The following is a 22,325-nucleotide window of genomic DNA, read 5'->3' on the forward strand; positions in this document are numbered from 1 at the left end:
CGGCAATGATTTTGCTCCAGGGCTGCAAACGACCGAGCTTCACTATGCCTATGCTGCTCTCGACAGGTCAGAACTATTCCTGACGCGTTTCCAATAAACCTGTTTCTCACTGTCTGGCTCTCCTTCGGTGGTCTGCTGGGGCTGGTGTGTGGGCCAGGCCCACCCTGAGCACGCTTGGGGCCACGTTGGTGTGGAGAGCTCAGCAACTGCGTGGGGTGGAGAGCTGACACATCAGAAAACCCTTTGGTCTGTAAACCATGGCAGATAATCATTAAGAACATCATCCAGCAGACTGAATTCAAGTCCCTGAACCTGCTTACTCGTTCTAGGACAACAGTCCTCAGCCAGGATAGGGGGACCCTCAGATGGGTTTCTACGGTTTGTGCCTCAGCACTTCCGGGGAGCAGCTCAGCTCAGGGATTTGTGTGGTTCCCGAGTCCTCCCCGTCAGACCTAAAGCAAAAGCAGAGGTCATGGCCGTCCACACTGAGGCACAGCCTCGGGTTTGGACCACTACAGCGTGACGCTGCTCGTCTCCCCGGGGTCCTGGGGCCCCGCCCGCTGCCCCCTCACCATGCAGAGCTTCCCCAGGGCTGGTCAGATTCTGAGAAGTCTTTCCACACTCACCCCGCCCACCTTACTAGCTAATACTAAATCAGGGACCTTATTACAACTCTTGTGCCTACACACACCAGCGTGGCCATGGCTATGTTTAAAAAGCTGACTAAAAGTTGGAAAAAGATTTAAAGAAATAAACCCCTGACCACAAGTTAGCACCTTTCTGCTCTCAGCCCCTGCTGCACCTGATGCCCACCCCCACCCCGTGCCCAGGCCGTCTTCAAGGGCAGTCAGGGCCGCAGCTCTCCTCTGGCCAGTGGTGCGCTGGGGGACAGCTGCGACCTGTCCCGCCCCCAGCCCAGACACTGCCCGGGCATCCCAGGGGACCAGGAGTGGGCACTCGGATGCCGGCCCCCTGGGTGACTCTGCCCAGCCGGGATGGGGAGGCCACTGACACCCTGAGGCAGCCTTGCCTGCAGCCAGTCTCCGCAAGACAGCTCGTGGTCGGGTCCGGCCCTTGTGCTAACTCTTCCAAGTTCCGTGTCCTAACGCTGAGTAACATGCCTGCCAAACTGGTGTTTATTGTCCAAACTGCCTCTGAGGCTCTGAAATAACCAAAAAGTCTCACTTATACCAAATATCACTAAAAAAAAATTTCCACAGATTTTATACATAAAGTACCCTCAGGTACCTTTCCTGCCTGGTGGTGGCTCCTCCTCTTCACCTTGATTACTCCATCGTCTCCTCCTTCCCCACACTCCCTCCTCTCCTGCTTCTTCCCCCCCTTACCCTCTCCCTGTCTTCCTGCTCCCCTGTTCCTCTCGTTCTTCCCGCAGAGATGAGAGCCTCACTCCTTCCACCCTGCTCTCAGTCTCTCCCCTCTCCTCACCCGCTCTAGGCCACTCTGGTCTTGTGGGCACAGAGTCTCTAGAAGATTACTAAAGGGCTGGGGTGAGAACAGGAGGGCCCACCGACAGCTCTTTGCTCTTGGGAGGGCCCTTGAGGGAAGGAACGGGGTGGCTGGAGCCCTGGGCAACACTGTGGAAGTCCAAGTTCAAAGCTCAGGGGTAAGCCTGGGCCTCTCCCACTCTGCTCCCTCAAAACCTTGGTGTCCTGCAAGTCAATTCTTTACCATCAAAAATAAAGTGGGGGTCTTGACCCAATTCATTATTTTTCCCATACACTTTCCTTAAACCCTTGTCATCTGCTACTTGCTAGCTGGCAAAGAGCAGACTGCCTGGGTCTGAGGCTGTCCCCTCCCTCAGGCCCCTGGCTCAGTCCCCTGAATGCCCGTGGGGTCTGCCTCTCACCCCTACTGCTGCAACTGAAACCCAGTCTGATCCACAGACCCCAGACGAGGAGCTCTAGTGCGTGCACCCCACTCATCCTGCACCCTGCTCCGTGGGAGGTGTGTGGCCACACACCGATCCCTGCACCCTTACTCCTCAGCCAGCCCCTCGGCAGGGCAGGGGCCCTGCTTGGAAGCCAGGCTGCCCTGAGCTCTCGGGGTCGGGAGGGGGGGGGAGGAAAGGAACATACTGCTGTCCCGGACCCCTGTCATCCCTCTTCTTCCCGCCTCCCGGTTCCTTTCTGTCATCGCTGAGAGACCTGAGCAACACATCTCGGATTGGCTCGTCCCTCCTGTATGCAGGGACGCTGAGGGTACCTGTCCCCCAAGGCAGGCAGGGACCCTTGAGATGGGGGTAGCACCCTACCTCGGCCTCCACTCACCCAGCCCGCTCGCACCCACCAGCCAGCTGGAGTTAGCAGGTGTGTTTCTCAGCACAGTGGGCAAAGGCGACCATCACTTGGCACTTGCCAGAAAGTACTGGGATGGTTTCTGAACATCTGAGTCAACTGCCTGGCAAATGCCACAGGTGCTGGAAGACACATCTGACCAACTGATGTCCACCCAGCTCCCCACGGCCTCACCCTGGGTCCAGCCAGCTGGGCCTGCTTCCAGCCTGCATCAGGGAGGAAGGGGCATCACTACTCTGTTCCAAAGCCAAATTTGGCATGCCAGGAGATGGTGGAGCTCATGGGGAGAGCCTAGGGCCAGGAGTCAGGCACTCTGGCTCCTAGTCCAAAGTTGGGGTGAGCCCACTTCCAGTGGTTCCTTCTGTGGCCGTCCGGATTCCCTCGGCAGCACCAGGGGCCTGGCCCAGCCCTCACACCCCCAGGAGGCCACCCCGGAGGGTGCGGCCCACACACTGCCCTGCCCGGCACTCACCATCCGCTTCATCTCCTTGGACACCTGGTTGCCGCCCAGGTGGTTGTAGAAGGGGCGCTCGGCTCCCCAGTGTGGCGGGTTGTGTCCGATGGAATTGGTTCTCTGGCGATTCATCTTGGCGATCATGGCCTTCTCTTCTTTCTGGGAGAGCAACACAGATGCATCAGCCTGTGGCCAGGGCCCACCAGATGGGCCCCCGTGTGGAGTTTCTCCTTCCTCCCAGGTGCCTAGCCAGATGCCCAAGGGTTAAGGCAGCTGCTCCTCTCTTCTCTGCACAGCCTGGAGCCCAGAAGTCTGCTAACATCCTAGAGCTCACCCAAGAAAGCACCCTAATTCCCCAGACTCCCCAGCACTGGCCCTGGCTGGCCCCGGTGGGAGCGGCAGAACGAGGCAATGAGGTGGGTTCTGGGAGAGCACAATGGGCCTGGGAACTTCTGTCACTTACAGGGAATTCTCAGGGGTGGGTGGAGCCTGGGTCTGTAGATGCCCAGGTGACAGAGGGAGAGAAAACCTGGGATTTTCTCTCAACTCCACCCACTTACAGGCATGTCCTGGCAGAGTGGGCAGCGGGGCAGGCCCTGCTGCTCAGAAAGCAGCTGCCACAGGTCAGGGTCATTGGAAGATGAAACACAAAGGCTGGTGTGCATGGTGCAAATGCACAGCAGGGCCTCGGCCAGCCACCCACATGCTGGCCATGATCATCTATCCATCTGTCCACACATCCCTCCAAATAGGCTCCCCTGAAGGTTTGGAGGGCCCCTGAAAAGGCCTGAGGCAACCTCCCCACAGCTCCCTCCCTGAGCCTGGGGAGGGCTTGTGTAGCATTAGGGATGCAGCGAGAAGGGGGCACAGACTGTGTCAGCGGACACTGCTGCGGGGTGGGGGTCACTGTCTGTGCGTCTCTGTGTTTCCATTTCACCCTTTCTGGACCACCCATCAAGCTGGAAGAACCCAGACCCAGAGAACCCAGGGTAGAGGGCAGGCAGGGGGCGCTGCTGGAGGCCTTGTGAAGAGGTAGAGAGGAGGGATGTGGGTGGAGGGCCTGGGACCGTTGTAGTTCTTTTACACTCTAGCCAAACAACAAGCAAATGTTTAACTGTGTCAATTAAGCCCCCAGGAGCTCTCCCCAAAGTGCCCCGCTTCCTCCCATCCTCTTCCTGGTCTGTGAGGGGCCTGACACAGCGCCCCCAGAGGCCCCTGTAGCCTGGGTCCATGTCCTGGGCACCCTGCTGAGCAGAACAAGGTGCCTGCCCTCTGATGTCCCCTCCCGGGGTCGGCATCTGCCCCCAAGACACCAGCCTCCCTTTAAAACCTACTTTTGCTTCCATCCAAGACTTTCCCTGAACTTCTCTCACAGCTTAATTATGGCTTTAGTCTGACTTCTTAGGGGAGAAAAAGGAAAGCTTTTCTCTGTTAGAGGGCTCTGACTAACAGATAAATTCAACTAAAAGATTCATAAGTAAAAGGCATTTTAATCTAGGGCGAAACAGAAAGTGTTCTCATCATTCACTTTAAAAATTAAGAACTTGGAACATGACACTATTAGAAATAGAACACTGCAGTCTGCTGATAATTCAGTTTTATATTTTGGTAAGTGTGGGCTGAGACAAAGGGAAGATGGAGAAAGAAACTAGAAAGTGAAAGAAAAGACTGAGGTTCAAGAAACAGATACGCGAGTACAGGCGGGGTGGAGGGGAGAGAGAGAAAGAGAGAGAGAGAGAGAGAAGGGACAAAGTCTGCTCAGTTCGGGCAACAGAAAAGGAGGGAGAGGAGCGAGGCAGGGGTCTCCGTGAGGCTTCCTCCTGGCTCCCGACCTTCTGAGGCACTGTTGCTAACTGACCCGAGGCCTGAGCATTTTTGCAACAGAAGCCAAGTGAAAACACTCCCTCTTTGCCAGCAGCATTTGCAGGGCCCCTGTAACTCTGATGTCCTTCCCAAGACACAGGAACTGCGACTACATAAGGAATTCCTGACTAGACTCGAGGAGAGAAGGCAGCAGCAGGCCAAGAAACGTCCCTCCCCAAAGACCGAAGCCCCCAAGCCTCCCGGCCCAGCCCCCGGACCCGCTTCTGGGTGCAGCGCAGGATGAGGAAGGTCTCGATGCTGTGCTCCTTGAGGTAGGCGTTGCGCTCGCCCCCGCAGCCCGGCTCCACCTCGTAGTCGCCGTTCAGGTAGTTGAGTGTGGCCTTGGTGATGTGGATGCGCCTGCAGGTGGGGCGGGAAGCGGGAGGAGAGGAGGAAATCTGAACTCTGAACTGTAGCTGCTAGCAGAACCCAACTGCAGCCACACAACCACGGTTCAAAGCCTGGCTCAGAGGTGGACCCCAAGCTCAATCCCCACCTCGACGTCCTGTGTGCCTCCAATGCCACCAAAACGCCCCAGGCAGGGCCCGCCCCGCCCGTGTTCACCACAACCGCAGTCTCACGTCTATGACATATCATTATAAGTGTATAATACATCACTAGCCTGCCAGGAGAACACGGCCTGCAGTCTCAGACTTTGCAAACCTGCTCAGGAGCCAGCAGTGGCTTCTACTGTCAGCTGTGTCCAAATCCTCGCCTGGCATACACGTCCTTCTTAGCGTAGGCTTTTCACCTGTGCCCCTAAAAGGCCATCTGCTCGGCTTCCGTTCCTTGGAACACTGTGTTTCCCTCTCCTGTGTCTGCCCTCGCCCCACCCCTCAGCCCGGGTGATGCTCTCCAGCCCCACTGGCCTCGCCTGTCCAGCCCTGCCCACTGTCCACCCGGGGTCACATTCCACCTCTTCTCTGTCCTGGGGACCCCTGAAGTTATCTGTGGTTCCTTCCCCTCTAGAACTCTGCCCTGCCCACTGTATCTTGGTAAAATTGACCTGATGGGCTCTGCAGCTTGCCATGTGTCATGTAAGTAATTTTTCAAGTTGAAGAATTTCTGCTTAAAGTCTACCAACCCCAGGATTTCAAGCCTCTCCCCGCTGCTCACCCCAGCCCAGATCCTCACAGTCGCCCTAGGTGGGCCTGGGCGGAGGCCACGTCTGGGCCCGGCCGGCGCCCTCACTCACCCAGCCTTGCCTCCGGCCTCCATGTGGTTGGCCAGCGTGACGTCGTTAGACCAGACGTCGAACTGCCACTTCCTGAGACCAAGGACACCGCAGTGTACTCGCCCGCTGTGAATTCCCACGCGCATGTTCACGTTCACCCCCGTCACCTCCCGGACCAACCTGGGGATGGAGCAGGGGTGAGGCTGGGAGGGGGTCAGGGGCCAGGCACACAGAGTGAGGGTGAGGCTGGAAGGCAGGGGGTCAGGGGCTGTCAGAAGATGCAGGGGTCAAAGAGTCATTTCTCACCGGGCCAACCCAAACCCAGCCTGAGACTATTCAACCTGCAAGGCGGGGGCGGGAGCGGGGAGGGGCGGGGCCCGGGAGCTCAGGGGCTGTGACCTGTGAGAAGCGCTGCTTCCTGGTTTGGTCACAAGGTGGCGCAGCAGCTCACATGAAACCCCAGGCTCCACCACTTCCCCTCACTGGGGCACCTGGGGCCACTGCTCCCCCCTCAGTCAATTAAATTGTGTTCCGAAAATGCAAATGAACACTAGCGCCGGATTGAGCCAGACGGGGAAGTTACAGCCAATACAAACCCCATCATATAATGCTCTTAGATTGATCCACATGGCGGGAGAACAGAGGCGGGTGGGTAAAAGAGGACACACATGTCCGCTCGGGAAAGAAGGGGAGCCCCGGCAGGGCCAGGGGACTAGGTGTCCTTGTGCGCCAGAAGGCCGCCCCAGTCCCCGCTACGTGCACCGCGAACCCACGGGGCCCGGGAGAAGGTGGGCCCTCTGCAGGAAGGGGAGGAAGACAGAGGCTACACATCTCCAGGATGTGTCTGGCTCCCAGGGTCTGCGAAAGCGGGCACAGTGTGCACATTTTAGGGACCTAGACCTCCCTGACAGCCTGGGGAAAAGCCCACTCAGCCAGCTGTGGGCCAGCAGTCTGACCATGAGAACTCCGGCCCACCCCACGAGGGAGAGGCTGACATGCACCCCAGGGGAGCTTTATATCATCTGCCATTTCTCTTGTCCCGGGACCAACCCTGCAACTACTTGACTGGAGCCATTCCTTCCATCCACAATGCCTCTGGCAGCTTGCTTAGGTGGATCATATCTCATTCTACCTTCCTGGCTTACTCCAGGGCCACCTCCTTCAGGAAGCCCCTGTAGGTCCTCTCAATGGAATCGATGGGTGCCTCCGTGACACCTCCCACCACCGCTGGTCTCCCTTTCCTGGCGGTGTGCACTCGGCATGCCTGCTATCAGGGCAGTGGGGTCCCAGCCTCTCTCCCTCAACGGACCCCATGCTTCTGCGCGAGGGACCCACTGGCTAGCCTGGGCCTGTGGGGGCACTCAGCAAACACTGCCCAACGGAACCAAACCAAATCAGGCCACTTCCTGGCCTGCTACTCTGACCTCTGCCTCTGCCCAGACATCTAACGCTCAAAGTTACTGAACCCGGATGCAACCTATGACCTGCCCCCGGATGACATTTAAGCTTGGGTTGTCCATGACTTTTAATGACCAGGGCTCCTCCTATGGTGACAATGCCCAAGAGTTGGCCCGCATCCTTTTTCCTGCACTCCCAGGAAGGATGGGTTTTCGTGAAAGGGGGACACCTGCATTTGCCTCCCCCTGCCTTGGTGTATCACCCTGGAGAGCTGTTCACCCCGTTAGCCCAACCTTCCCCGTCTTGGGGGGTCCACGCTGGCTGAGTGATGGCGAGAGGACACGAGAGACTGCAGTGCAGGGCCACATGGCCTGCTGTGGCGCGTCCTCCGCTCCTGCAGAGGTGCAACCCCACCTCCCGCCAAGCCCTCCCTTCCTGCAGGACGCGCTCCTCAGGCAGCAGCTTCCCAGGCTGCTGTGGGTGAAAGGAGCCCAGGCTCAACACCTGCAGGTGCAAATCAGCCCTCCCATGAGGCTGATGGTCCTGGGGAGATGGCTTTGCCCCACTGTTTCCCTGCTCTGTCCGTCTAACCCGGTGGCCAGCCAGTCCATCCCTTGGGCTGTGGACAGTCCCCCTGTAGACAGGCAGGCCCCCTGGAGACAGGACAGCACTCCTGGAGATGGACAGTCTCCCCCTGGAGACAGGCACTTACGAGATGGCCTCAATCATGTCCATGCCCATCTCCACGCAGCAGTGGGCGTGGTCGGCCCTCGCTTCAGGCAGCCCCGAGACGCAGTAATAACAATCCCCCAGGATCTTAATACGTAAACAGTGATTCTCCTGGAAAGCAAATTAATTTTAAAAATTAAAAATAGCAGGACAGTGAAGTGGGAGGGTAAAAAACTGGAAGCAAACAGATTCACTCCATGCCTGGAATAGCTTGCCTTTTAGGGCAGTGAGCACAGACCCAGTGCGGGCATCCCACGTTGGGGGGCGCGTCCCGGGACAGGCCTATCCGAAGCCTCGGGGGACAGAGGACAGGCTGGGCAGCCCTCGGGGAGCAGTCCAGCCTCCTCCACTCTAGGGCAGCAACCCGGGCAGACGCGGCAGGTCAGCGTGAGGAAGGCCTCAGGCTGAGCGGCAGCGTCCCCCGCCCCACCACACCCCCTGGAGCAGACCTTGACTCCTGGCCTAAGGTTCTGGTTTTTCTCCTTTTATGATTAGAATGGAGAAGAAATAAGATTTAACCGCAACTTTGCCTGACTCTCTGCCTGAGTTTTTATCAAAGAGTTCTGCTCAATAAATAACATCTTAAAAAAGGAAAAAGAAAAAGAAGAAAAAGAAAAGCCCTGACCGGTGTGGCTCAGTGGGCTGGCTGTCACCCGCAAAGTGAAAGACCGCCCGTTCAGTCCTGGTCAGGGCACACGCCGGAGTTTTGGGTTCTGTACCCAGCTGGGGCACGTGCGAGAAGCAACTGATTGATGTTTCTCTCTCACACCATGTTTCTCCCTCTCTCTTTCTTTCTCCCTCCCTTCCCCTCTCTAAAAATAAATAAATAAAATCTTAAAAAAAAAAAGAGGCTGCTCAACCAGCAAGTAAGTGCTAAGACACCCACAGGGCTGAGGTGCCAGCCACAATAACACTAACAGCTCAGCAGAGTCACCTGGCAAGCCCCTCTGGGACTGGGACTGAGACAGAAGGCCATTAATCACCCCTCAGAGCTGCCCAAGTCCGCCTCAAGGAAGTCCCTTTATGAAGCTGGGCACCGGGACTCATCTGAGGCTCACCCATGCCCGAGTGCCAGGCATGACCTATTCCCCGTGGCCGCGTTCCGTGGTGAAACAATGGGCGGGGTGTGGTCCAGCGCTAGTGCCTGCAGAGGGCAAAGGGGACTCGGCCGAGCGCTGGGCCACGACAGTGGGTGGCCCCTGACATACAAGGGCTCCACAGGGGCCCAGAGCATCACCCCAAGCCACGAGCCATGAAAGCTGGGAAATGGGGACTAATGGAGGAAGTACCACCCACCCCTCCCTGCCCCAGGGTGCTGCTTCCACTCTGTCCCACGGTTGGAGAGTCCTCTCCGGCTGTCTGCAGACCACTCTGGCCAGCCGCATCAGGACAGTGGCTCTACGCCACCTAACTTGCCCCACACTGGAGAGAAATTCCTCAGGGGTCTGGGCAGCGTTGCCTGCAGGCCTCACCATCCCCTTGCGCTGAGGGTGGGCTCACTTACCTGCTCCCTCAGACCCGTGACTCTGAGAAAGCATCTCCAGCTGAGTGTGTAGCTGGGGCTGACACAGGGTGGGAGGGCACATAGCCACGGTTGCCAGCTGCCAGTCCGCAGTGGCAGGCTCTGCCCCGCAGGGCACACCCTGGCACAGTGCCGGTCCCTGGGGTTCATCCGGTCCCTGACCACAGCACCCTCCCTCAGGCAGCCCAGACCCGGCCACCCTGCTGGCCCTGGCTCAGGCACTGGGTGCCCGAGGGCACGGACAGGGTGACTCACCGCAGCCAGCTTGTCGAAGCGGGCGAAGAGCTCGTTGAGGGTCATGACCAGCTCTTGGGCGGTGCACTGCGATGCCAGGCTGGTGAAGCCCTCGATGTCAGCAAACAGGATGCTGGGGACACAGGTGGAGGAAGACCCCATTGAGGGCGGGAGGTCAGGGGGATGCAGCCAGGCTCTCCCTTGGCCTTAGGAGGGCTGCCAACCAACATGAGTCCCCGGAAGCTCCACGTGGCTGCTGGGGAGGGCACAGAGGCCCCAGGCTTGGAGTCCCGAGAATGCTGCCCTCACCCTGCTGACACCTCCAGTCCTTCCTTCCGTATTCTCACCACCACCCGGGGGGTGGGGGGCAGGAGCACAGGGGGCCTCGGAGGGTATGCCTGCCTGAGTTTACCACAGACAGGGGCCCAGCCCCCAATTCTCCAGCACCCCCTGGGTCAGCCTGTGTGTGACCCCAGAGCTGCTCCCCTCAAGGTGGCTGGACCTGAGGATGGGAGCCTGTGATTCCTCTATCCTGGAGAGCGTTTCAGGACCTAATGGCGGCCTCACTTCATACACAAGGGGAATCTCTATCCAAAGAAATCCTCCAGAAGGGGTAGGCTAAAGGAGACCCAGGGCAGAGAGAGAGAGGAAGACACAGCCAAGAAGCACCTCTGGAAGGCCCCCAGCTTGCCCCACCAGCTCTTCCAGTCTCACCCCTCAGCGCCCATCAAATGCACCAGCTGGTCCCTACGCTGCACACTGTGGATCTCTTATGTTTCTGAAGCTCTGGTTTCTGAGATGGAAACACCTTCCTTTTGTTTCATAACAGAAACCCAGAGGAGGCCCCAGGGCCAGAATGTGTAAGGGCCCCTAGCATTTCCTTCTTGAAGTGGACACGAAAATGCAAGGACTCTCCTGTACTGAGGTGCGGCCCGAAGCTCCAGAGCTGGCTGTGTCCCTCTCACAGAAGAAGCCGGAGGCAGCAGCAGAGCGCCGGGCCCCCGCCCCCACCCCCAGCAACGGCCAGGGCTCCTTCCACCACACCACGGGCTCCTGAGGCTCCAGGACCGACAGTCCCACTTTAAAGTGACAATGTAGAACTAAACATATTTTGTCATTTTGTTCTGAAAATGTGTGGGCGCATTAAGCATGTCTTTTTATTCTGATGTTTGACATCTGGGGCCTTACTCACCCTGGGGAGCCCGTCCCTCCCAGGCTAGGCAGTTCCTAGGGACATCAACAGCGCACCTCACGGTCTAGAGCCCCCGCCCCCAGGCAGGCTGTCACTCCCCGCCCACTGGTCCCCTGCCCCAGTCACCCCAGGGACAGGCGCCAGCAAGCCCAGGACAGCCCTAAGCCTGCTAACCGTGTCTCACTTATTCCTTCCCCCAGTAAAGGCCCTTGTCCACACTCTCCCCCTCACCCTGCCTCCTGCCTGCCCCTGAGGCTTCCGGCCTGGCTGCCCACAGAGCACCGGCCCTCACCTCTTGAGAATTGTGACAGACTATCTTCCCGATGGAGATCATCTCCTGGACTCATCACACCTGAATAATAAAACCTACATTTTAAAACAGTGGGACACTGTTCTAAGCGCTTCATGTTAACTCATTTAAGCCTCACAACCACCCTGAGGTTAGTCCCCTGCTCTTCCAGATGAGAGAATTGAGGCACAGAGAGGTTGAGTCACCTGCCCAAAGCCACACAGGCAAACTAGCGCCAGAACCCAGGAGTTCAACCAATAAATACCATGCTGTCTGTTGGCCTATAGTCATCTTAAGTGAATAAAGTCATAATTCTCTGCCCTGGCATTGTATCTGAGGTGGACAGAGGCGAGGGGCACGTGGGCTGCCACAGGTAGGTGAGTACAGGACTCCATCAAGAGGGTACACACTCAGCAGCTGCTTGCCAGCCCATGTGGAGGGACTGGCTGGGGGACAGGCTGGGCCACAGGGGAGTGACCCCTCCCCAGGAATGCCCCCGAGGGCCACCCCCAGGTCCCAAGCCTGGGTCAGCCAGACAACTGCAGGGGGAAAGCCTAAGAGAGTGAGGAAATGGGGGGCGGGGTGTGATGAGAGAGGAGACAAATGAGGGGAAAGAGAAAAGGTGGGGAGCAGGGGGAGCAGAGAAGAGAGACACCGTCCCTTCAGGCCACAGGACTCCGGACATCAGAGGAGCTGCTGCCGGCCAGGCCACGCTCAGAAGATGAAAGGCAGCCCTGAGTCACCACCAAGCTTTGATGCCGGGTGTCTGACAGGCAGACGGGCTCAGCGCCTGCCCGCCTGCCTGGGGGAGTCTCCAGCCTCCCGCACTCTGGGTGCGAAAGGAGTGAGTGAGGAGCTGCCACCAGGCCCCAACCCTGGTCTGGGCTCCCTAACTAAGAGTGGCCCCCATCCTGGCCGCTGCCCCACTCCCCCCAGGAAGAAAGAAAAGTCTCTCCTAGTTTATGAAAAACGCTGGTTACATAGTTGTTCCGTAAATCTTTAACTCTCAGGAAAGCTAAGCCAAGTCAAGCTGAGGGCAAAATTGGCTGCTCCAGGGTCAAGGAGCACGGCCAGCCAACCTCACTATTTCAAAGGCAAAGCCAGTGACACCAGGCCCAGCAGCGGTTCCACTCTGGGCCCCAGGCTGGTAAGATCCCAGAAGGGAGGGGATAAGTCTCCAGCCTTGGCAGAGGCAAGAGAAGAAGAGTGAGAATGAATGGGCCGCTCCGGGAAGTGTGAGGCGAATGGGTGTCAGTCATGGGCACCTATCCAAGCTCACCTAGCCACTCGGGCAGGACAGGTAGGTGTCTGCCCGCCCTTTAGGACAGGGACAGGCCTGGACCATTCTCCTTTTCCACAGGTGGCCTCGTTGGGCCACAGAGAGCACTCTTCCCCACTGCAGCTCTCATCCTGCTGGGCTGGTGGTTTTCAGACCTGGCGCCTGTCAGACCACCTGGGGGCTTTTATAAGGAGCGGTCCAGAGCCCCACCCCCAGAGAGTCGAACATAGTTGGCCTGGGGTGGCGTTCTGCCATCGATTGTTTTTTGCAGTTTTATTTTAAGCGTCCCTGGTGATGCTAATGTGCAGCCAGGGTTGAGAACTAGTCCACAGGGCACCTTCTCAGGGTGGCTTCCACCACCTGTGTGAACCCCAGCCTCTCCCAGCTGTACTGGCCCCCACCCCACGCCTGTCATCATTTAATGTGCCATTTACGCCCCTGTGGTGGTTATCTATCATTATGCTCCTGTCTGTCTCTCCCTATTAGAATGTAAACTCCCTTAAGGGGGGAATTTGGTCGATTCCATTAACTGTTACATCACAGCTCAATGCCTGGCACAGAGAGTAAATGTCCACTAAAATTTACAGCTGAGTGGCTGAGTGACTGAGTGAGGACAGGTCTTGTCTACTTGCCTTCTGCTCTATCTGTCCCCAAAACCCCCACCACATACACCCCCCCCAGTACAACACCCAGAACACAGCAAGTGCCTGTGTATGAGCTCCCTAGGCCTGCTGGGACCACACACTGGGTGGCTGAAAACAACGGAAATTCAATCTCTCCCAGTTCTGGTGCTAGAAGTCTGAACCAAGGTGTCCGCAGGGCCACGCCCCACCAAGACTCTGGGTCGAACCCTGCCTTGCCTCTTCCTGGTGGCGGCTGGCTTGGCACCTGGGCTTGCAGCTGCTTCACCCTAACCTCGGCCTCTGTCGTCACATGGCATTCTTCCTGTGTGTCATTCTCTTCACAGGGCATTCTCCTCTTTGTATCAGGACCAGTCACATTGGATTAGGGGCCCACCCTTGTCCAGCATGACCCCCTCTTAACTTGACTTCATCTGCAAAGACACCATTCCCAAATAAGGTCAAGTTCATAGGCACCAGGATTAGAACCTCAACATATCTTTTAGAGGGACAAAATCCAACCTACAATAGTGCCTAATATATTTTGGCTGAATGGAAGAGAATGTTCATAGTTTCAGAGCAACTAAATAGCAGAACCGGTCTCCAGTAGCTCTTGCTTCTACCCCACTGGGCCTCTCGGAGCCCCAAGCATGCGGCCTGAGACGTGAGCCTGCAGGGCCCGGGCCCGGCTCCCAGGAGACACTCCAGCAATGTTCATGCAACAAATGGTGGGACAGCGACAGAGGCCACAGACAGCTTCTTGGTTCCGTGCCAAGAGATGCTGGGAACATCGGTGTGTGAGGGCCTCCAACCAGCTTAGAAAGCCTGACCCGTTCTCCAGGATCCTGGGATTTACTCTTCCATGGCCCCACCCGGGACCTTCAACAGCTGCTGAGGAACTAGGAAGGGGCGGGCTGCTATGGCTCCCTCCCTCAGATGGTAGGACAGAGCAACCAGCCAGTCAGAAAGGAGGGGGCTCAAATCAGGGCTTCTAACCTGCATGGAAGCTTGGACAGGGCCCTGGAGAGCCCAACTCTGAACCTCTGCAGCTTCACCTACATGTTTATGGAAACGCTGCCACCTCCACATTTCCCCACTTCCTGTCACAGACAGGTCACACTTCTCTGCCATCCTGGAAAGGGTTCTGCTCAGTGACTGTCGCTCCTGGAGGCTCCTGTTTTACAAGGTTTACCCAAAGGCAGACTGGCTGTTCTGCTGGCCAACATTTCCTGATCTGCTCCTTGGTGATTCTGAAGGCCATTGTACAACCAGCCCGGGGCCCAGACATGCTGTAAGGTGCTAATTCATCGATTAGCTCCCACTTGAGAGCTCATGTTGGGAACGTGACCAGGCCCTAAATGGCGGGCAAATAGAAGCCAGCGGGCCCACTCTGGATGTGCGCGCCTCCCTAATTGCTTGTCATCCATCACATGTGGCTGCCTGCATCCCACTCCAGAAGCAAAAGTGGGCAGGCACTCAGTCCCCATTACCACACTAGGCCCCTCAGCTATCTGTCACAGCTTCAGCTCAGCTTTGCCACATGCATTTTTAGCTAAGCGCATTTCCTCATTGTTGTTCCCGCTTGCTGCCAACAGGCCCTGCGACTTGATGAAGCTCTCGGGGTCTCACCCTGTTCCCGTGCGAAAGCCACATGGAGCAGCATGTCTGAACACCCAAGGGTGACTTTGCCTAGTGGTCAGGCAGCCGACATTGCTGAAGACCTGCTCCTCTTACCTCCTGCATCCCTCAGCATTACTCAGAGAGGGAACTCAAGAAATGCCAAGAGCAAACCATCTGTTAAGGTGGGCCTTGGAGGAGCCAGGGCCTGGGGAAACAGAGGTCATAGGAGGAGCAGGAAAGAGGGATGGCAAGGTCTCAGTCCAGCTCCCAGGACGTTGGGCCCAGCAGGAGCTGAAGCAGGTCTTGGGAAGCAGGGCAGGAAGCGCCCTGGAGGCCCCTCACATGCAGCCTGGGGAGGCCCAGTTGTAGGCCAAGGGTCAGTTCTGGACCTAGAGGGCTGCCCGTTCCAGTGTGCCCTCCCTCTGCTCCAAACCGTACAACCTGGGGAGCCTCTTGCGTCCATCCGTGCCCCTTGTAAGATAAAGGAGGAGCGATGGGCACTCACATGTACTAGGTGGACAGCACAATCAGGTGTGGTCTCATCAACACCTGGTTTGGAATGGCCACCCACGACTGGGCGTTTTCCAAGGGGTGGTAGAAAAATGATCACAGCAAAGCATATGAACTAGGAGCAGCCAGAGACCCATTTGAGGACAAAGCTGGGAGAGGCAAAGAGGGACAGCCAATGAGAGGACACTAAACACTGACGTCAGCACAGACTCCTCCAACCGGGAGAATGTGCCCTGAGCCAGCCACGCCCTCTCCACGCCCACAGACGGGACACCCTCCTTCGGAAGGTGGCTTCACCCTCAGGGCCCAGCCCAGGGGTTCTGGGGTTAATGTGCGTCCTGAAATCAGTGCTGCCAGCCTCAGTGCCTCCTGGAGACCCGGTTCCACCCGACCCCTCCATCTTGTTTCTGACCACAGACCCTGCCCCCACCACCCAGACAATGCACCGCCCTACAGACTGGCTATTGCGGAGTCTGGCCAGGGCTGGAGAAGTGCTCCTCAAAGGGGAAACCCGGTAAGGGGGACGGGGACTGCACCGAGACCCAGCAGCTCTCGGGGCCTTGCGGGGCTGAGACTATGTGCTTTCGGTTTTTGTTTTTGTTTTGTTTTGTTTTGTTTTTTTTGTCTATGCCTCTCTTATTTTCCAATGTTTCTACAAAGATCATACACCCTTTATATAATCTAAAAAAAATGTTTGTTTTTAAAAGGTTGGCAACAAATCACATTCTTCCCCTAAGGCCCGACCACAACTCTTCCACATTCACGATGTTTTCTTCGACTCACCCGGCCCGGACTAAGCCTTTTACGCCTGAATTCCTACTAGGATCAGAATCACGAATCCCAGCTGGTTCTAGTGGTTTCAAAGACAAAGCCTGACACGGTCAGTGGGTCAGTGCCTCTTCGCCCTGCCTCTTCCTCTCTTCCCATCTCCCCCGGGGCCTCCACCCTGACTGCAGAGAGCCCACACAGTAAGTCCTTGTGAGCAGCTGGCTGCGTTCCCCGAGGTCCCCACTGCGCGTCGCAGGACCAGCCCAGGTTTGCTGTCAGGGCCCGAGCCCAGGCAAGGACAGGAAGAAATCACGAATTTGTGCGCTGTTGGTGGGAAGGTGAAATGGTGAATCACCGTGGAAAGGAAAATAGTCTGGAGCTCCTTTAAAAACATTTTTTTAAGTTACCATTGACATAGCGGTTTCGCTTCTCTGTATGTACCTGCGAGAATCGAAAACAGGGACTCGAAGAGACATCTGCACACCCACACTCGTGGAGCGTTACCGGAAAGAGTCAGAGGGGAAGCAGCCCGGGTGCCCATCGATCGATGCGGGGCGGAGCAAAATGTGGCGTTCACACGCCGTGGAATATGATTCGGCCTTAAAGGAACATCTGACACACGCTCCAACACGGACGAACTCCGAAGCTGACACTACGTCAACAGTGGAAGAAGCCAGACACACGGGCGGGCACCGTGCGACCCCGCGCGTGTGAGGGGCGACTGCTGCCCCAACGCAGACGGGACGCAGCACCGCCGGAGGGCGGCGCCCACGGCTGCGGGCGCTGTGGCGTGCTCAACGCCGTGGAGCCGTGTACTTCAGGTGGTTAAAATGTAAATCGTGCGTCCTGTCTATTTTACCGCAAGAAAATAATCGACTAATTGTAATTAATTAGAAGACCCAACCCCAGTGCCCACCCCACCCCCAACAGGGCCAGCTGCGAGCTCAGGCCGCGGCCCCCGCAGCACCCAGCGCGGCCCCTCCTCACCGGTGGGCGCCGCGAGTTCCCCAAGGGGCAAGCGCGGCGTCTTCCCCGTCTACTCCTAGTCACGCTTGGCACGAGCAGCAGCTCAGTAAGTGCCTATGGAATGAATGATAATATAAAGGCCACTTATATCTATAATTGCTATGAGTACAGAGTTGAGAATACTTCCCTTAATATCAGGTTGGAGACAGGAGTGCCAGGCGTTTACAGACCACGCCTCACTCACGCGGCTGGTGGGGCAGGGCCGCAGGCGAGCACACCCCTCTCTGCCCACAGCCTGCACGACCTACGACCTACTCCGGGCTAACTGAGCACCGTATACACGGTGGCGAGGTCATTATAATTCAGAACCACGAGGTAGCTGAGCCAGACGGCTGAGCGAGCGACCTGGGGATGCAGCCAAGTCCTTGAAGGAGACAGGAGAGGAGATAATAACCTTACACGGAGGAGGTCTGGGGAGACTGGGAAGAGGGGGGAGGGGAGGAGTGAGGGCAGGGCAGCGCTCCCTAGACCTTGCCACAGCCTTGCATATAGTGAAGGGAGGTAACTCGTTTTCACACCTGGGCCAATGGCCCCTCTGCTGGCCCCTGGCTCCAGCCCCAGAGGGCTGCCGAGTCCCTGAGAATGAGTCTCTGATTCAAGCCAGTGCACCCAGACTCTATCCCTGTGGTCCCCACAATGCAGCCCTATAAGGAACAAGTTTGCTCAGCAGAGTATGGGAACCTCCCCAACACCCACAACCTTTAAAATCCTAAGGGGTCTGGCACGTGGACAGGCCAACCAGCTGCAGGGCCATCCTCACTCAGCAGAGACCCCTATGGAGGGGAGAAGCCTTCCGCACCCTCTCAGGCTTTCCAGGCCCCTGAGACCTTTGGGGTACTGGGTTACCTGACCCTGATGCCTGCCTGAGCACCTGCTCCACCTCCATGGGACAAACAGTCTGCAGCCCCCTCCAGGGACACGGGCCCTGCCAAGGCTTTGCACACTCTACCTTATCCCCCTCCCAGCACTCCTGCAGGAAGCCCTGGGGGTGGGAGCCCAGCTTGTAGGCTCTGGCCTCCGTAACCTTTATCACAGCTACAGCAGAACAACTGAGCAGTGAGTTGTGTGACATCTATTCCACACCCTCGGAGAAAGCAGGCTCAGCCCACTCCTCATGGGATGCATTCCCAACTAATTAATCTGTTGTTTGGCATGTGTCTTCCGAACAGAAGGTGAGCTTCCCAGTGTCAGGGACAGTGTCCCCCTTCATCCCCTGCCTTGAGCTAAATGTCAGAGAGCTAGAGGTCCCCACCAAGGGAGGCAGAAACAAAATATCCGCTGAGCGGAGGAGTGGGTAGACATCACTACTCCCGTGTTACCAGTGAGGGGCTGCAGCTCAGATTAGGTGACTTGCCCAAGTTCCCAGAGCTACTAAGTGGCAGAGGAGGGTGTGACCCAGTCTGCTCAACACAGAACCCTGGTGTCACCTGGGTTCTTGCTGCATCTGTACCTTTACTGTGACCCATGGGGATGAGCCTCCTCCTGATGTGGTGCTTCTCTGGCTGGCCCCTCCCCCCAACCCCAGTGTCCCTCCTCCCAGGCAGAGCCCTGGGAGCCCCGCACCAGAGCAACCTCTGTTGGCATGTGCTAGACTCTTGTCCCAGGAATGGGGACAGCATGGTCCACCTCTGACCCCGGCACTGCCCGCTATAGGGGGGCAGATAGCTGGGAGAAAGGCGGGGATAGGGGAGAGGGCTCTCAGCCTCAGGCCAAACATCCCAGCAATGGGCCTCAGTGCCAGCTGACCTGTCCAGCCACAGGGGCTGAAACATCTCCATCTGTCACTGCACATCAGACAGGAAAGGCATGGACGGGGTCCCCGGGGTTCCTTGGCCTCTGGCCTGCCTCACCCCACGGCTGGTGGTGGATCAGCACCAAAGCACCCGACAAGCTCCCGGCAGCCCCGGGCACTGTCTGCTGCACAGCCATCCTCCTCGGGGCCAGCGAGAGCCAGGCCACAGAGAGTCAGGCGCCTGTCACCCCACCCCGCCCAAACTCTTCCCTCCCCATGAGTTGCTTCCGCTTCCATAGATCCAGTTCCAATCTGTCACACCCGGAACAGATTTATTTTTTTTGTGGCCTTGCTCTCTGTGGGGTAGAGAACAGCATGTCATCACCCTCCCTAAATATTACTGTTCCGCAGAGATTTGACGAATGTGACTCATCACCCTTCCAACTCTCCAGCTAGAGGATCCCCAGGCTTTCTCTGCTGATAGGAGCGTGATGACAATCATCACAACAGCAACAACAGTAACAGTTGCTCCCGATTACTGCACACTGCTCTGCGCCAGGTGCAGTGCTAAGCACCATCCTCAAGTTATTCCACTGACTCTTCACAACCCTGTTACACTGGTGCCTTTCCTGTTCCATCATGTAGAGGAGGAAACTGCGGATTGGGGGGCTCGGTGCCTACTGCTTGCCCTGGTCACACAGCCAGGAAACACTGGCACGCCTTGCAGGGCTGCCCAACCCCGGGCCCCAAAGTGTGTTTCCACACTGTGGTGTCTCCCTCCACCTGCTGTTCGACGCCCAGCCCGAGCCTGACTGGAGCAAGCCATGCGCCCCTCCCAGAGCTGCTGCATCCAGTGAGGCTGGTGAGAGAGGGGAGGGGCCCGCAGGGTGTTTGCTTGATTGCTCACGACTGGCCTCTGATGTGCACCCGCCACCTCTAGACTGGCACTTTCAGAGGCAGAATTATGTCTGTCCCCAGGAAAATGATGGCATCTAGGTTTCTCTCTCCTTTCATCTCTTCCCTGATTGCTGTCATTCATCCTGAGCACGTCCGAGAACAGATATGCCTGCACTGGGGCTGGGTCTGCTTCTTGCCATGCAAATGCCGGGCTGCTCTGTTCTTTCATGGATGCAAAGTCATAGCCTCTCTGGGAGAGGAGGGGCGAGGGTGGGGTCCCCCCAGGAGTGGGCCGCTCTTGTGGTGGCGGAGAGGCCGGAGTCAGGCCTCTGACCAAACCCTGTGGCCAGAGGGCCCAAGAGCCAGCGCCATGGGCTGGGAATACGACGACGGCACTCACGCGTGGAGAGAGGGCGAGGGGCAGGGCCGAGAGCAGAGGGGCCAGATGGGCCGGACACGTTAACCGAGCCAGGCTGAGAATCTGTGCCCTGAATGGCGGACTGTTTCCGAGGGAGCACTTTCCTGGACTTCTTTGGTGTTCCACTTTATGTTTTAATGAAATCTGTTGAAAGCTGTGCTGTGCTAACAGCAGTCAAGGAAAGCGCCTTTCATCCATGCTCGGCCTGGAACGCTGGCAGGGCTGGCAGGGTGTGGAGATGGGACAAAGAGAGAACATTACAGAAGGCGGGCGCTCGGGGCTTCGGATGTGTGGCACTGCTTGGCAGGTCACTCCTTCCCACCCGAGTCTGGGGTTTGCTCTGAAGCGGAGGGCCACTTTTTACTCATCAGAAGGCGGAGGCCTCCAGATCTCGGGGCTGCCATCAGACACGAAAGGCCCTGGCGGGTCCTCAGCCACACGCACCCCCACGCACAGGCACAGACGCAGGCCAGAAGCCAAACCTCTCTCCTCCAAGTCTCTTTTTCCCCAGGATTCTTTCCTCCACACTCTCATGTGAACTCCTTCCTCCTGGGTGTATAAGAACACCTGTGCAGTGGTCAGGCTGTGGCAAAGCTCTGGAATCCAAAAGCTTTCAGGGACAGTTCTCTCACTTACCCAGCTATGGGTCTTAGACAAGTTAATCTCTGTGCCTCAGCTTCCTTACCTGTACAATGGAGATAACAATAGCACCGACCCCTTATATTTATTGTGGGGACCAGTGAATATGTGAAAGTACTTAGAATAGCGTGTGGGTTACGGAAATCTCTCTCCACGTACTAATTGTCATTGGCAGTTACTCCACTGTGAGAGGACAGAGGCAGGCGTGAGGAGGAGAGGAAACCAGCAGTGGGAGCCCCCTACCAAGGTCCGGACTGCCCTTCCCTCTCTGAGCTCGGCAGCTGAGCCTGAAGCCCCTGGGGATGCCTCCTGGGCACAGACACCAGGCCAGGGGCAGCCTTCCTCCTGCTGCTGTCTGCACGGCCCCTGCCTGCCGGTGGAGTGGGGGTGGGTCCCAAGGTGGGGGTGGGAAATGCATTAAACTGGGGACAAAAGTGCTGTGCGGGCACATTTCTCCCAAAAGCTTGGAGTCTTTGTGGAGAGCTGGACAGCGGACACGCGGGCAGAACCGCCTGCCAGCTTCCAGGGCACGCTTGGGGACAAGGCGGTTCTGCCTGCCGGACAAGAAGACACAGCGCCCTCGCCGCCGCGGCAGCCAGCAGCCTCACCATGGGTGGGTGTGCATCTGTGTGTAGGTGTGTGTGTGTGATTTTCGTTCTTCCATTTAATCCCATTCAGCCCAAGCCTCCGAAGGGCTCTCTCTACACCAGCATAGGAGGACTTCTGGGTCCTAGAAACACCTGCCCAGGGAGAAAGGAACTCTCTCAAAAGCAAACGCAGCTCCTTTTCTGGGCATATGGGAGGATTAGCAGGCCCTGCCGGATGAAGGCCACCGCATCGCTTCATGTCCCCGTGGAACTCACAAGCAGATTTTGCACTCTATTAATCTACATCTGTTTGCACATCTCTGCTGTCAGCAGCATCTGTCTAGTGAAGCAGCAGACACGCAACGAAAGGAGTGTGGGCTTTAGAGGAGCAACCTGGGTGCCCTCCGCCCCTGGCCGAGTGACCTTGGCCAAAGGTCCTAGCCATTCTGAGTGCAATCTCTACACCAGGGGTGCTGCTGAGGGTCCCCACCTTGCAGAACTGTCAGGAGGATTAGCAATGAGGCGGAGAGGGCTGGTCCAGTGCCTGGCACACACTGGCTTAGAAGCTGTGGTGTGCAGCTGCTGGGTGGTGATGAAGACTGAGATGACGGAGGGGATGTGCGGGTCCCACGGCCGCACTTTCCAGATCCCTTGTTAGGCTCGCCACTCCCCCAACTGCTGGTGGTGTGGCTTTCTCCCTTCTGCTCCTTCCTTCCCCTCCTCTCCCTGTGGCCTCGCCTTCGCCTTCTCCCCCAATAACATTCACTTTCACAGACCTAGAGGGGTGTCCCACACAACGCACACGTCGAAGCCACCAGCCCACCCTGCTAGGCTGCACCCCCGTGAGGGAAGGGAGTGGGAAAGTCCGTCCTCTCCTTCAGGGCTCTGTCATCCCACCCTGCCCCTGCCCCTCAGCCTCACTCCTACCTCACGTTGTCGTGTTTCTGGATGTAAATCTTATGGAACATCATATCCTCCTGCTTGGCGTTGATGTCTGCTTTCATCTCCATGGCAACGTGACGGGGAAGGACAGACAACAGGAGCCTCTCCTGGGGAGGG

The 22,325-nt window shown here is 57.4% G+C and overlaps 1 protein-coding gene across 1 annotated transcript in view; it reads right to left on the reverse strand.

Moving 5' to 3' along the window:
• The window catches only part of ADCY5 (adenylate cyclase 5), a 147,413-nt gene that overhangs the window by 37,380 nt on the left and 87,708 nt on the right, over positions 1-22,325 (reverse strand). Inside the window, exons 3-8 of the mRNA XM_028504568.2 lie at positions 22,194-22,315; positions 9,711-9,822; positions 7,917-8,044; positions 5,828-5,986; positions 4,851-4,992; positions 2,788-2,928 (exon numbers count right to left, since the gene is read on the reverse strand). Coding sequence (XP_028360369.1) covers positions 2,788-2,928; positions 4,851-4,992; positions 5,828-5,986; positions 7,917-8,044; positions 9,711-9,822; positions 22,194-22,315 — 804 coding nt within the window. The remainder of the gene's footprint in view (positions 1-2,787; positions 2,929-4,850; positions 4,993-5,827; positions 5,987-7,916; positions 8,045-9,710; positions 9,823-22,193; positions 22,316-22,325) is intronic.

This window comes from Phyllostomus discolor, chromosome 2 (genome assembly GCF_004126475.2).
Source record: "Phyllostomus discolor isolate MPI-MPIP mPhyDis1 chromosome 2, mPhyDis1.pri.v3, whole genome shotgun sequence".
NCBI lineage: Eukaryota > Metazoa > Chordata > Mammalia > Chiroptera > Phyllostomidae > Phyllostomus > Phyllostomus discolor.